The sequence below is a fragment of the Hyperolius riggenbachi genome, chromosome 7 (assembly GCF_040937935.1).
Source record: "Hyperolius riggenbachi isolate aHypRig1 chromosome 7, aHypRig1.pri, whole genome shotgun sequence".
NCBI lineage: Eukaryota > Metazoa > Chordata > Amphibia > Anura > Hyperoliidae > Hyperolius > Hyperolius riggenbachi.
In genome coordinates this window covers 38039761-38053529 of record NC_090652.1, presented here as the reverse complement: position 1 = coordinate 38053529, position 13769 = coordinate 38039761, and the positions used below count along the sequence as shown (strand labels likewise).

At 46.3% G+C, this 13769-nt stretch overlaps 1 protein-coding gene across 1 annotated transcript in view; it reads left to right on the top strand.

Moving 5' to 3' along the window:
* LOC137525976 (guanylate-binding protein 6-like) overlaps positions 1 to 13769 on the top strand; it is a 155487-nt gene that overhangs the window by 100168 nt on the left and 41550 nt on the right. The window contains exon 5 of the mRNA XM_068247187.1: positions 5687 to 5935. Within this exon, the coding sequence (XP_068103288.1) occupies positions 5687 to 5935 (249 nt within the window). The remainder of the gene's footprint in view (positions 1 to 5686; positions 5936 to 13769) is intronic.

Genomic DNA, 13769 nt, shown 5'->3' with positions numbered 1-13769 from the left:
TTCCCCTTTCCAATGCGTAAATTTGTAAGCATACAATCTCACGCGGAAATAGCCGCGAAAAATGCATTCGTAGTTCACTACGCACTACGCATGGTAACTACGCATTGTGGGCGTAAGCTACGCGTAGCGGTACTTCGCTATGCGTAAATTCGTAAGCGTAGTTTTGAAACTTCACCTATGAACTATGATGCGTAGATGCGAACTACGATGCGTAAATTCGCACTGGCGTAGTTTCTGCTCATCCCTGGTACGCATAAGGGACGGTGATGAATGGAAGACGGCATTCAACACACCCGATGGGCACTACGAGTACCTTGTCATGCCCTTCGGGTTGTGCAACGCGCCTGCCGTTTTCCAAGAGTTAATCAATGAGGTGTTCAGAGAAGTCCTGGGGAAGTTCGTCCTGGTTTATCTGGACGATATACTGATTTTCTCGTCCAATCTGACAGAACATAGGAAACATGTGAAGTTTGTTCTGAAGAAACTTAGGCAGAATTCTTAATATGCAAAACTAGAGAAATGTCTCTTTGAAGTCTCTGACGTTCCATTTCTAGGGTATATCATTACTACCTCCGGGCTCTCCATGGACCCCCAAAAAGTCTCTGCCGTTTTAGAGTGGCCACAGCCTGTGGGGTTGAAGGCACTCCAAAGATTTCTTGGCTTCGCCAACTATTACAGGAAATTCATTAAGGGATTCTCTTCTGTGGTGTCACCCCTCACTGAACTCACCAAAAAAGGGGCAGATACTTATCATTAGACAGCAGATGCACAAGCTGCCTTTGCAATGGTGAAGAAACTGTTTTGTTCCGCCCCTATTTTGAGACACGTGGATGTCACCTTCCCCTTCATAGTAGAAGTGGATGCATCAGAGATCGGGGTTGGGGCTGTACTGTCTCAGCGCTCAGGCCTCCAGGGCAAGTTGCATCCCTGTGCATTCTTCTCTCGTAGGTTCTCTCCCGCTGATAGAAATTATGATATCAGCAACAGGGAGCTTCTGGCCATTAAACTAGCATTTGAGGAATGGCGTCATTGGCTCGAGGGGGCAGAACACGTGATTACGGTCTATACAGACCATAGGAATTTGGAATACATTGAAGGCGCCAAGAGACTTAGTCCCCGACAGGCTCGCTGGTCCTTATTCTTTTCAAGATTCAGGTTTGTTATTACCTACAAGCCAGGTAATAAAAATGTCAAAGCAGATGCCCTGTCTAGATGCTTTGAGCCTGAGACGGTTCAGCCATCAACCCCTGAGAACATCCTACCCCAACAGGTGGTGTTGGCAGCTACTGAGACTTGGGAAGATTGGTCTGTCACTCTAGGGCCCTATCAACAAAACGTTCCCGAGGGGAAGCCGGATGGGGTTCTATTTGTGCCACTTCCCTTTTGTCTGCAAATCTTACGATTATTTCATACACATAAGAATGCAGGGCATCCCGGGATTGCTCGCACGCAGGATCTGCTTGCCAGATGTGTCTGGTGGCCTTCCTTGGCCCTAGATTGTAGAGAGTTTGTGAAGGATTGCTCTGTTTGTGCCAGGAACAAACCATTTCATCAGGCTCCGGTGGGTACACTTCAACCATCACCGGTGCCTGAGGAACCGTGGACTCATTTGTCTATGGACTTTGTTGGTGAACTTCCCATGTCTGAGGGTAAAACGGTCATCTGGGTGGTAGTTGACAGGTTCAGCAAAATGGCTCATTTCATCCCTCTGAACGGACTCCCCTCTGCCCAAGAACTGGCTGATCTCTTCATTCAGCACATTTTCCGGTTGCATGGTATTCTGGAGAATGTGGTGTCAGAGAGGGGAGTCCAGTTTGTGTCCAGATTCTGGAGAGCCTTTTGTCATCATCTTGGGGTGGACTTGTCATTTTCCTCAGGCTACCACCCACAGACCAATGGGCAAACTGAAAGGGTTAATCATTCCCCAGAGCAATTTCTCAGGTGCTATGTGGCGGATGCACAATCAGAATGGGTAAAATTCCTGCCATTTGCGGAATTTGCGCATAATAACTTAAAAAGTTCCTCTTCAGGCTTCTCCCCCTTTCAAGTGGTTTCAGGGAGGTCTCCCAAATTCTCCACGATACCGGTGGTGTCGTCTCCCTTTCCAACTCTGGAAGATTGGCAAAGGTCATTGAAGGAGATTTGGGTCATGGTTAAAAAGAATTTGGAGAAAGCCTTTCTGACTCAGAAGAAACAGGCTGATAAAAAACGATCTGTGGAGTGGAAATTTGCTCCAGGAGACATGGTGTGGGTTTCTACTCGGCATTTGGCTCTGAAACAACCCTCAGCTAAATTAGGGCCCAGATTTATAGGCCCATACCCTGCTTCCAAAAAGATTAATAATAATCTTGTCACATTAATAATGTGACATATGTGATTGATCTGCCAGCTAGCATGAGAGGTGTAAGATCTTTTCATGTGTCTCTGTTGAAACCGGTTGTGCATGTGGATTCCTCTCCCCCCATGGTGATTGATGGGGAGCCTGAGTATGAAATCGAGCAGATCTTAGATTCACGATTGGTGCTTAACTCGGTACAGTACCTGGTTCACTGGAAAGGGTATGGGCTTGAGGACAGAGCTTGGGTGCCGGATTGTCGCATGCATGCCGATGAACTTAAAAAGAAATTCCATGATCTACATCCTGAGAAACCGTGTAAGAAGTGTCCGGAGTCCACTCCTCAAGGGGTGGGTGCTGTAACAGGCGGCGGAGATACCGCCGCGGCGGAGAGCAGCATGACCGCCGCCTCCGCCTTTCACACTCGCATGGTTCACTGCGGCCAGGCTCTTCGGCCGCACATAGGGTAAGGGCTACGCATGCGGGCGCCCAGCGGCAGGGCCAGTAGAAGGGGAGTCAGCTGACCTGCCGGTCAGCTGACTCCAGCGGGCTCTCCGATTGGTCAGGCGGCTGGGTGTCTTGTAGAGCATAAAAAGAGCTGGCTGTCAGTTGCTCCTTGTCTGCTGTTGTGAATGCTACGTGTTAGCGCTCAGACCTTTTGATAGCTATAATTATAACTTGAATTCAGTATTGATATTTGTGTATGAACTCTGCCTGATCTTGTGACTACTCTTCCACCTTCTGATTCTGTACTTCTGCCTATCTGATCTTGTTGCCGACTCTAGCCTGAAAACTACTTTGATCCTGTCTTCTGATTTTGTACTGCATCTGTCTGTCTGTTGCCAAACCTGCTAGTCTGACTCCTCTACTCTCATCAGTGGTCCTTACACTGGAGAGAGATTCTCAGTATAGTCTGAATCACCCGCTCCTCGGGTGAACAGTATATTCAGTGTATCACCCGCTCCTCGGGCGAACAGTATACTCAGTACAGTCTGAATCACCCGCTCCTCGGGTGAACAGTATATTCAGTGTATCACCCGCTCCTCGGGTGAACAGTATACTCAGTACAGTCTGAATCACCCGCTCCTCGGGTTAACTGTATATTCAGTACAGTCTGAATCACCCGCTCCTCGGGTGAACTATACCTTCAGTACAGTCTGTGTCACCCGCTCCTCGGGTGAACACTATTCTCAGTACTATCTGTAGCACCAGTCCCTCTGGTGTGCAGTCCTCTGTGGTTGGTAGATATATATCTCTACCAGCTCCTCTGGAGAGTTTATATCTATTCCTACCTTACTGTTGCACCAAACACTCACCTGTGTATCAGCTTTCACACTGTGTTACGCTATACTAGCATTATTAGTGATTCTGCAGATCACCACATAATCAGGTATAGCATCTGTATTATTGGTGATACTGCAGAGAGATCACCATATAATCAGAATTCTGCTACCTTGTTGACACCTATCGTTACAGTTTGATTATTCCATTAGATCGAATATAAAGATTTTTCCAGCATATTCGATCAGTTTGTCTCGAAAAAATGGGATAATCAATCAAAATTCTTGATCGAAAAAAAAAATATTTTTGACTTTCATTCGATTTGATCATTTAGATTGAATAAATGGGAAAATCGAATGTTTTTATAGTATCGTGTATGGGCACCATAAGTGTTATATACGAATGCATGTGCATGTGTTTGCATAGAGGAGAGGGTGGGGGGGACTTTTATAGGTTAAAGAGTAGCTGTTGAAAAAATAATCTAATGATAAAATCATTTTTTTTTTACAATATTTATTTATGAATTCTTTAGTCAGTATTTGCCCACCGTTAAACTCTTTCCTCACCCCGATTTATATTCTGAAATGTATCACTGGTGACCCCTTTAGTGCTGGCATGATACATCAATGAAGAATGGTTTTATACTGTGTGTTCTGATCTGAATAGAAATAAAGCACCAGGTCTCCCAGAATGCATTAGAAAAAGGGTGCACAGTTAATCAACCTAGGCTGTGATATCACTGGGAGGGCGTGGCTACGAACCAATGTACAGTAATTTATAGTTATAGGATGCACTTTCTGATGCTGAAACCAGGAACATTGCCATAAAAGTAGGTTCCAGAATCATTTACTGCATTCTAACATATGACATAACAGTTCCTCTTTAAAGGAGTCATCAGGCAAATGATAGTAAAATGAGTGGTACTTACCGGGGGCTTCCTCCAGCTCCAAGCTCCCAGGACATCCCTCGCCGCAGGTCCGTCCTGGTCCCTGGCGATGACGTCAGAGCGACCTCCAGGTCGCTCTGTACTGCACCTGCGTGAGCGGCGCTGTCAATCACCGCCACGTGGGCCGGATCAGACTGCGCAATCGCAGAACTACTGTGCCTGCGCAGTCTGCTCCGGCCCACGTGGCGGTGATTGACAGCGCTGCTCACGCAGGCGCAGTACAGAGCGACCTCCAGGTCGCTCTGACATCATCGCCGGGGACCGGGACGGACCTGCGGCAAACGGCTGCGGGCAGAGCTGCGGCGAGGGATGTCCTGGGAGCTTGGAGCTGGAGGAAGCCCCCGGTAAGTACCACTCATTTTACTATTGTTTGCCTGATAACTCCTTTAAGCAGTGTGTTGTGCAGTACAACCATGTTCATTTTTGGCAAAATAATTAAAAGCACAGACAAAGTATGCCACATTTTTGCAATGCTTTTAAATTAGAACAATGGAAGAGTTGTGGAAAGAATAACTTCAATAGGTTCACTTCAAACCACCATGTCTAAAATTTTCTTTATAAATAACAGCAACAAAACATTTGTAAAGCGCTTTTCTCCCGTAGGACTCAAAGTGCATAAGCTTGCCTCAGATCAGTACATACTGGTGCATACAGGGAAAATGTTATGTGATCATAAATGCTAGACTAAACAGGTGGCTTTTCAGCTTTGATTTAAATGTGTCCAGGTTTGGAGCTGTCTTGATTATGTTTGGCAAGTCATTCCACAGGGTAGGAGCAGCATGACAGAAAGCTCTAGCTCCAAAGGTTTTTAGTTGAACTCTGAGGGTGGTCAAGTTACTAAATCCTTTTGATCTGAAGTTGTGGGAGGTATGACGACGTTGCAACAAATCCTTCAGCTATACGGGGCCTAGGTCATGTAGAGATTTGAATGTTAGCATTCCAATTTTGAAAAGGATTCTCCATTTTATGGGTAGCCAGTGTAGTGAGCAAAGGATTGGTGTTATGTGGCAATGCCAGGGTTAGCTTGTTGTATCTGTAGAGTTGTTGTATCTTTGTAAAGAGAAAACTATTAATGTGGCCAGGTAAAGTTTATCCTTTTTGTATCCTTATTCCATTTATAAAAGATAAAAGAAATCAAAGCGAGGAGACTCATGGCTCTATTTCGAAAGAGCTTCGCACTTATTTCAAACAACATGAATCCTTTGTGTTTGATGAACCAACCACCAATAAACAGCTTCATCAGAGACTGGAGGAATTATCTGATGGTGACCTGAATCCCAGATTTGTGGATAAGTGCCAGAAGCTGTGTGACTACATTTACCATAATGCCCAGGAGAAGAAAGTACATGATGGGTTCACACTCACCGGGCAGCGTAAGTTCAGCAATTATCTCAAAGAAAGAGTTCATGAAAATGTATGTATATAAAAGTAACATGTTAAAAGTAACGCATTGCACCCTTACATTTAAGTTTATATTTTCTCAATACACTTGTACTTAGAGTAGTAATCGACAATTGTAATTTTTAGTTAAGATTTGACAGAAAATATTTTTCTTACTAAACTTGAGTGGATTTAGCCAGAATGATAATAGCCTTTATTTTACTCCACATAGATTGTTTATTTTATCTGGATAAAAAAAAACATTTGTTCATCAACTTTGACCCCCCCCCCCCCCCCCCCCCCAGAAAAAAAAAAAAAAAAAAAAAAAAATATATATATATATATATATATATATATATATATATATATATATATATATATATATATATAATGAGCTTGCTGCAAGATGGAGAAAAACATTCTTCCTGACAAATCGAGGACAATTTGTGACCGCGAATTCTTGTGCTCTTGTTCTTGTGATTTTTTTTTTGTTTCAGTTTCTCCTGTTTTGCACATGTTCTGCATGCAGTTCCTTTGAGCATTCCTATTAAGTTAACCTCCTTGCCGGTTATCCCGAGCTGAGCTCGGGGTAACCTGCGCAGGAGGATTGCTCAGGCCCCGCTGGGCCGATTTTCAAAATTTGTTTTTATTGCACGCAGCTAGCACTTTGCTAGCTGCGTGCATATCCCGATCGCCACCGATTCGCCGCTACCCGTCACGAGGCGTGGCCCCCTCCCCCCCCCAGACCCCTTGCGCAGCCAGGCCAAGCAGTGCCAGGCAGCGCTGAGGGGTGGATCGGGAATCCCTCTGACGTACAGACGTCCATGATGTCGGTGACGTCATCCCGCCCTGTCACCATGGCGATGGGGGAAGCCCTCCAGGAAATCCCGTTCTGAACGGGAACGGGATTTCCTGGTAGCAAAGATCGCCAGAGGCGATCGGAGGCCGTGGGGGGATGCCGCTGCTCAGCGGCTATCATGTAGCTAGCGCTAGGCTAGCTAGATGATTTAAAAAAAAAAAAAAAAAAAAAAAAAAAGTGCTGCGCTGCCCCCTTGCCGCAATAATTGGAACGGCAAGAGGGTTAATTTATGTGAAAGTCTGTATAATTGAATTGAAAAAAAAAATTGCATGCAACTTTTCACAAACTGAGTGAGATTTTTCTGCATTTGCATTGACTTACAATACATGCAATTTGTACATCACATGCAAAACAACAAAAAAATGCATCACTGCTGCACAATTAAAAACAAAAACAAAACAAAAACAATCACATCAAATGCAATGCCAATGACTTGCATTAGATGTGTGTTGAAACCTGTATGAAACACGCACAATATAGGACCCTAAATCATCTAATTTCCCTAGATCAACTTTCTACAATTTAATATTGAGAATGAAGGTAGTTACATATTCTGCCATACGGCTGCATTTAAATTGCACTTGAATGGTGCTTGTGGGTGGCTAACAGGACACTGCACTGCTCCACAAGCATGCAGTTCAGCCATCCATCCAAAAGAGACCTAAATCTTTCTCTCCGCCAACCTTATAGTTCACCTTAAATTTTTTGTAAAGACCTTAACCACTTTTGTGGTCTGCGATGGTATATCTACGTCTTGCAGGACTTCAGTTCCTGCCCAGGGATGTAGATATTTGTCTATTGCGGTGTATGGCAGCTGCTCGCTCATGCGCTCACTCCTGCGCTTGCTCCTGCGTGGGTGCTCACCACCGCTGGTTAGTGGGGAGATAAATGAATGGGAATGCAGTTCCCATTCATTAATCTAAGTCCCCGTGTCAATGATAGCCGGAGTCAATAAGATGCCTGCATCATTGTAACTTCTGGAGTAACACATCCACACAATACTTCCTGTTAGCTTACTTATAGTATGCAGAGATGGCCCGCACATCAGATTTTGTGTTCGCGAACCGCGGACGTGAACTTCCACAAAAGTTTGAGTTCGTGCGTACCGGGCGAGTCACCATAGACTTCAATGGGCAAGCAAATTTTAAAACATACAGGGACTAGTTTTGGCCACAAAAATGATGGAAAAGTTTGTTTCAAGGGGTCTAATACATGGAGGGGGGCATGCTGGAGTGGGATACATGCCAAAAGTCCCTGGGAAAATTACGTATTTGACGCAGAGGGTTATAATCTCTAAAGGGTAGAAATCACATTGCATTCCTAAATTGGAGGCATAAAGTGCTTTAAAACATCTTGCGTGTGTATACATGGATCAGGTAGTGTAATTAGTATACTGCTTCACACTGACAGACCAAACTCACTGTTTAACGCACCGCAAACAGCTGTTTGTGTAGTGATGGCCGTGCTGGTGCTCATGATGGCGAGAGTGTAGGCAACAGCAGTTTTCCAGGCCATATGGTCGGGCTGAGGTAGCTCAATGACAGAACAACAGTGACTGTCCAGCTGATCGAATTTGGTCTGTCCACAATGAAGCAATGACCTTATTATCTTGGGTGTGCCCCCAACACACACATATAGGTCATTGCTTGATTGTGATATGCAAGCCCCTTCACCGCGGCAAGGTAACGATCACGAAGGGGAATTGGCACATGTACATGCTTTTTGTTTTGTTGTTGCAGCCGCAGTGCAGCCACAAAAATTAGGCATGTACACACACCAGAAAGATTATTATTGTTTTTGGTAGCGGTCGCTGCTAGCAGCGGCCTTAAACATTCCGGAATCCACCTGGAGTCCTGGACCCTGTTGGTGGTGGCAGAGAAGGCAGTAAAGCGGCGTGCAGGCAGAGATGCTGTGTATAGATGTCCCGAACGGTTCGCGGGCGAACGGTTCCAGGCGAACTTCGGGTGGTTCGCGTTCGCATGCGAAGGCGAACTTTCCCGGAAGTTCGATGCGCCCCATAATGCTCTATTGAGCAGAACTTTGACCCTCTATATCACAGTCAGCAGGCACATTGTTGCCAATCAGACTGCACTCACTCCTAGAGCCCCACCCCCCCTTATAAAAGGCAATGTCCTTGTGCCGTTTTACTCACTAGTCTGCCTACACTAATTAGTTAAGGGATAGCTGATCACAGACTCTTCTAGGGAGAGTTTAGTTAGGCTCTTGTAGGCTTGTTCCTTATATTCCTCACCTCCCTCATTCTTTCCTTCCTCCGCAGAGGGAGGAGGGTCTCATCTTCCAGGGAATTGTACAATTTCAAAAGCCAGCTTATATACCTTGGCCAGGAATTGAACCCAGGTCTGAGTGCATGGTAGATAACTCTCTTAACCGCTGGACCACCACCAACACTACATTCTGAAACCGGCCTAGCATGTACCATTATGATGTATCCTAGAGAAAAATGAGCTTGCTTAAAGATCTGTAGGCTTCCAAAAGCCAGCTTATATACCTTGGCCGGGAATTTAACCCAGGTCTGAGTGCATGGTAGATAGCCCTCTTAACCGCTGGCCCACCACCAACACTACTTTCTGAAAACAGCCTAGCATGTACCATTATGATGTATCCTAGAGAAAAATGAGCTTGCTTAAAGATTTGTAGGCTTCCAAAAGCCAGCTTATATACCTTGGCCGGGAATTGAACCCAGGTCTTGGCCAGGAATTGAACCCAGGTCTGTGTGCATGGTAGATAGTTCTCTTAACCGCTGGACCACCACCCACACTACATTCTGAAACCAGCCTAGCATGTACCATTATGATGTATCCTAGAGAAAAATGAGCTTGCTTAAAGATCTGTAGGCTTCCAAAAGCCAGCTTATATACCTTGGCCGGGAATTGAACCCAGGTCTGAGTGCTAGTGTTGGGCGAACACCTGGATGTTCGGGTTCGGGCCGAACAGGCCGAACATGGGCCAGATGTTCGGCATGTTCGGCCCGAACGCCGAACTCAATGGAAGTCAATGGGACCCCCGAACATGCCCATTTTGGGGGCCCTATGGGGTCGCAGGCATAAGGGGGGAGCATGCCCCGATCGCGGGGGGGGGACGGAAATTCCCCCCACCCCCTCCGCTAGCGCTCCCCCCTCTGCCCGCTTCCCCATAAAAAAAGTTTAAGGCAAGTTAAATAGTACTTGGTGGCTGGCCTGGCACTGGCAGTGGAGTGAGGAGGAGGAGGAGTCCGAGTAGCAGAGTGACGCATTGAGGCCGGGCAGCGGGCGGTTCAGCGGTAGTACCCTTGTGGTACTTCCGCCCTTTCTCTGACCTCACGTCCTCTACGTGATGACGCATACGAGGGTACGCGTGACGCGTACCCTCGTATGCAGAGGACGTGAGGTCAGAGAAAGGGCGGAAGTACCACAAGGGTACTACCGCTGAACCGCCCGCTGCCCGGCCTCAACGCGTCACTCTGCTACTTGGACTCCTCCTCCTCCTCACTCCACTGCCAGTGCCAGCCACCAAGTACTATTTAACTTGCCTTAAACTTTTGTATGGGGAAGCGGGCAGAGGGGGGAGCGCTAGCGGAGGGGGTGGGGGGAATTTCCGACCCCCCCCCCCCCGCGATCGGGGCATGCTCCCCCCTTATGCCTGCGACCCCATAGGGGGGCCGTATTGCGGCATGTTCGGGCGAACAGGGCCCTGTTCGGCCGAACAGGGGCCCTGTTCGGCCCTGTTCGGCGGCCATTCAGTAGTTCGGGACGAACCCGAACTTAAAAGGCCGAACACCATCAGGTGTTCGGCCGAACTCGAACATCACCCGAACAGGGTGATGTTCTGCAGAACCCGAACAGTGGCGAACACTGTTCGCCCAACACTACTGAGTGCATGGTAGATAGCCCTCTTAACCGCTGGCCCACCACCAACACTACTTTCTGAAAACAGCCTAGCATGTACCATTATGATGTATCCTAGAGAAAAATGAGCTTTCTTAAAGATTTGTAGGCCTCCAAAAGCCAACTTATATAAATTGGCCAGGAATTGAACCCAGGTCTGAGTGCATGGTAGATAGCTCTCTTAACCACTGGACCACCACCAACACTACATTCTGAAACCAGCCTCTACATTCTGAAACCTCCAAAAGACACACATACATCCCCATAAAATCATTCAACAGCAACTGCGTGCACAGTCTCTGTGGCACAATTGGTTAGCATGTTTGGCTGTTAACTAAAAGGTTGGTGGTTCAAGCCCACCCAGGCACGGTCTTGCCTTTTGTGTTCAACAGTTGTCCGAAGAGAACCCCAGATAGCCATGTAGATTCATCTCTCTCTCTCTCTCTCTCTAGTAGGGATGGTCACCACTTTCCGCAGAATTGTATTTTCCGCAATTTTGGGCGGAAATTGGTCATTCCATTCCGTTTGGTCAGAAAGGGAATTGCTTTTTCAATCTGGCAGAATTCAGAAATTGCCTGTGAAATTCTGATGGTATCCATTGATGGTTTTAAGCTGAAAATTCACTTCAATGGCATCAAGTCCTAGAGAGAGAGAGAGCAAGCTAATTTTTCTCTTGGGTATATCACAATGGTACATGCTAGGCTGGCTTCAGCATGTAGTGTTGGTGGTGGTATAGCGGTTAAGAGAGCTATCTACCATGCACTCAGACCTGGGTTCAATTCCCGGCCAAGGTATGTAAGCTGGCTTTTAGAGGCCTACAAATCTTCAAGCAAGCTCATTTTTCTCTAGGATACATCATAATGGTACATGCTAGGCTGGTTTCAGAATGTAGTGTTGGTGGTGGTACAGTGGTTAAGAGAGCTATCTACCATGCACTCTGACCTGGGTTCAATTCCTGGCCAAAACCTGGGTTCAACTCCCGGCCAAGGTATGTAAGCTGACTTTTGGAAGCCTACAAATCTTTAAGCAAGCTCATTTTTCTCTAGGATACATCATAATGGTACATGCTAGGCTGGTTTCAGAATGTAGTGTTGGTGGTGGTACAGTGGTTAAGAGAGCTATCTACCATGCACTCTCACCTGGGTTCAAGACCTGGGTTCAACTCCTGGCCAAGGTATGTAAGCTGGCTTTTGGAAGCCTACAAATCTTTAAGCAAGCTCATTTTTCTCTAGGATACATCATAATGGTACATGCTAGGCTGGTTTCAGAACATAGTGTTGGTGGTAGTCCAGTGGTTAAGAGAGCTATCTACCATGCACTCAGACCTGGGTTCAATTCCTGGCCAAGACCTGGGTTCAATTTCCGGGCAAGGTATATAAGATGACTTTTGAAATTGTACAATTCCCTGGAAGATGAGCTCTTCCTCCCTCCGGGAGGAGGGCGAGGGAGGGAAACACTGCCTGATGTTGTAAAGCAGTGTGGGTCTGTAATTGAACATTGAATGAGATTTGTGACCTTAAAATAGGGGTTTATGTGAAATCTAGATTTTTGTCTGGGACTTTTGATGTGTATTTTACTTTATCATGTCTTCGTCCAGGTATTAGACACTTTGAAACATGTTTTCTATCATTTTTCCGGTCAGCAGAAATTTTTCTAAATTTTTAAGTTCGCCTCCCCATTGAAGTCTATTGCGGTTCGCAAAAGTTTGCGCGAACCGAACCTTCCGCAAAAGTTTGTGAACGGCGTTCGCGAACCAAGAATCGGAGGTTCGCAACATCTCTAATGCTGTGTGGGGACTGACTTAGTCTTCAGGCAGGCAGCAGAGGTGTGCGGGCAGAGATGCTGTGTGGGGACTGACTTAGTCTTTGGGCAGGCAATAGCTCTCCAGGATCCATACCTCATTCATTTTAATAAAGGTGAATTACTGAACACTTTTTTGACCTAGGCGACTTCTCTTGTCAGTGACAATGCCTCCTGCTGCACTGAAGGTCCTTTCTGACAGGACGCTTGAGGCGGGGCAAGCCAGAAGTTGGATGGCAAATTGTGACAGCTCTGGCCACAGGTCAAGCCTGCACACCCAGTAGTCCAGCGGTTCATCGCTGCTCAGCAGGGGTGTAGCAAAAGGGGTTGCAGAGGTTGTGACTGCATCGGGGCCAGAGGGCCAGAGGGGCCCTGAAGGGCCCTCCCTCAAACACAGTATTAGCTCTCTATTGGTCCTGTGCCCATAATAATCACTTCTATAGATACTTTGAACAGTGGTAATCATTAACAAACTGTTCCCCATCCCCTTTTTGCACCTCTGACACTGTAGTTGCCTTTGGCAGGTTTTAGTGTGCCATATCAATTGTTATGTATAGAGTGCTTGGGGGGCCCCATTGTAAAACTTGCATTGGGGTCCACAGCTCCTTAGCTACGCCACTGCTGCTCAGAGTGTCTGTATCTGCACTTAAGGCCAGGTAGTTGACTACCTGCCAGTCTAGGCATTGTCAGAGGGTGGATCCCGAAGGGCTGAGGCGAGGCATTGGACTAAAGAAAGTCCACATGTCCGACATCACCATCAAATCACTAGAGCGTCCTGTCCTTGTCTGCGTAAAGTAAGGGATTAGTAGGTAGCGGGGTGCTGAGCTCCCTGGGATGAGCTTGAAACACAGGCACAGCAGGCTCCAATGGTGTTCAACAGCAAACGTGGTGTTTATTTACAGCTTTATACACTATATACAGGCAAGTAGTAAAAATTGTCAAAACAAAACTAAACAGTAAATGAAATCCTGCCACTCAGGCTGCTAGTCTAAACACAGGTAACTTCCCTGTCCAGTGGTGCTCAAATACCCCTTTTTAAAATTCGAGTTTGGTCGAATTCGAATAGTAAATTATTCGAGGTCAGTCGAATATTCGAGTCGAATAATTTTTACTATTCGATTCGACCTCGGAATTCCAGCTCACTATTCGAGTCGGTATTCAAGCTCATTATTCGAGCTGACTATTCGAATTGGCCTTAAATAGCTTCCAACACTTGTTTTGAGGGTGAATGATGCAAGAAACCTCTTTTTTTCCAAGTAACAACAGCAAGTGATTATGTGGGGA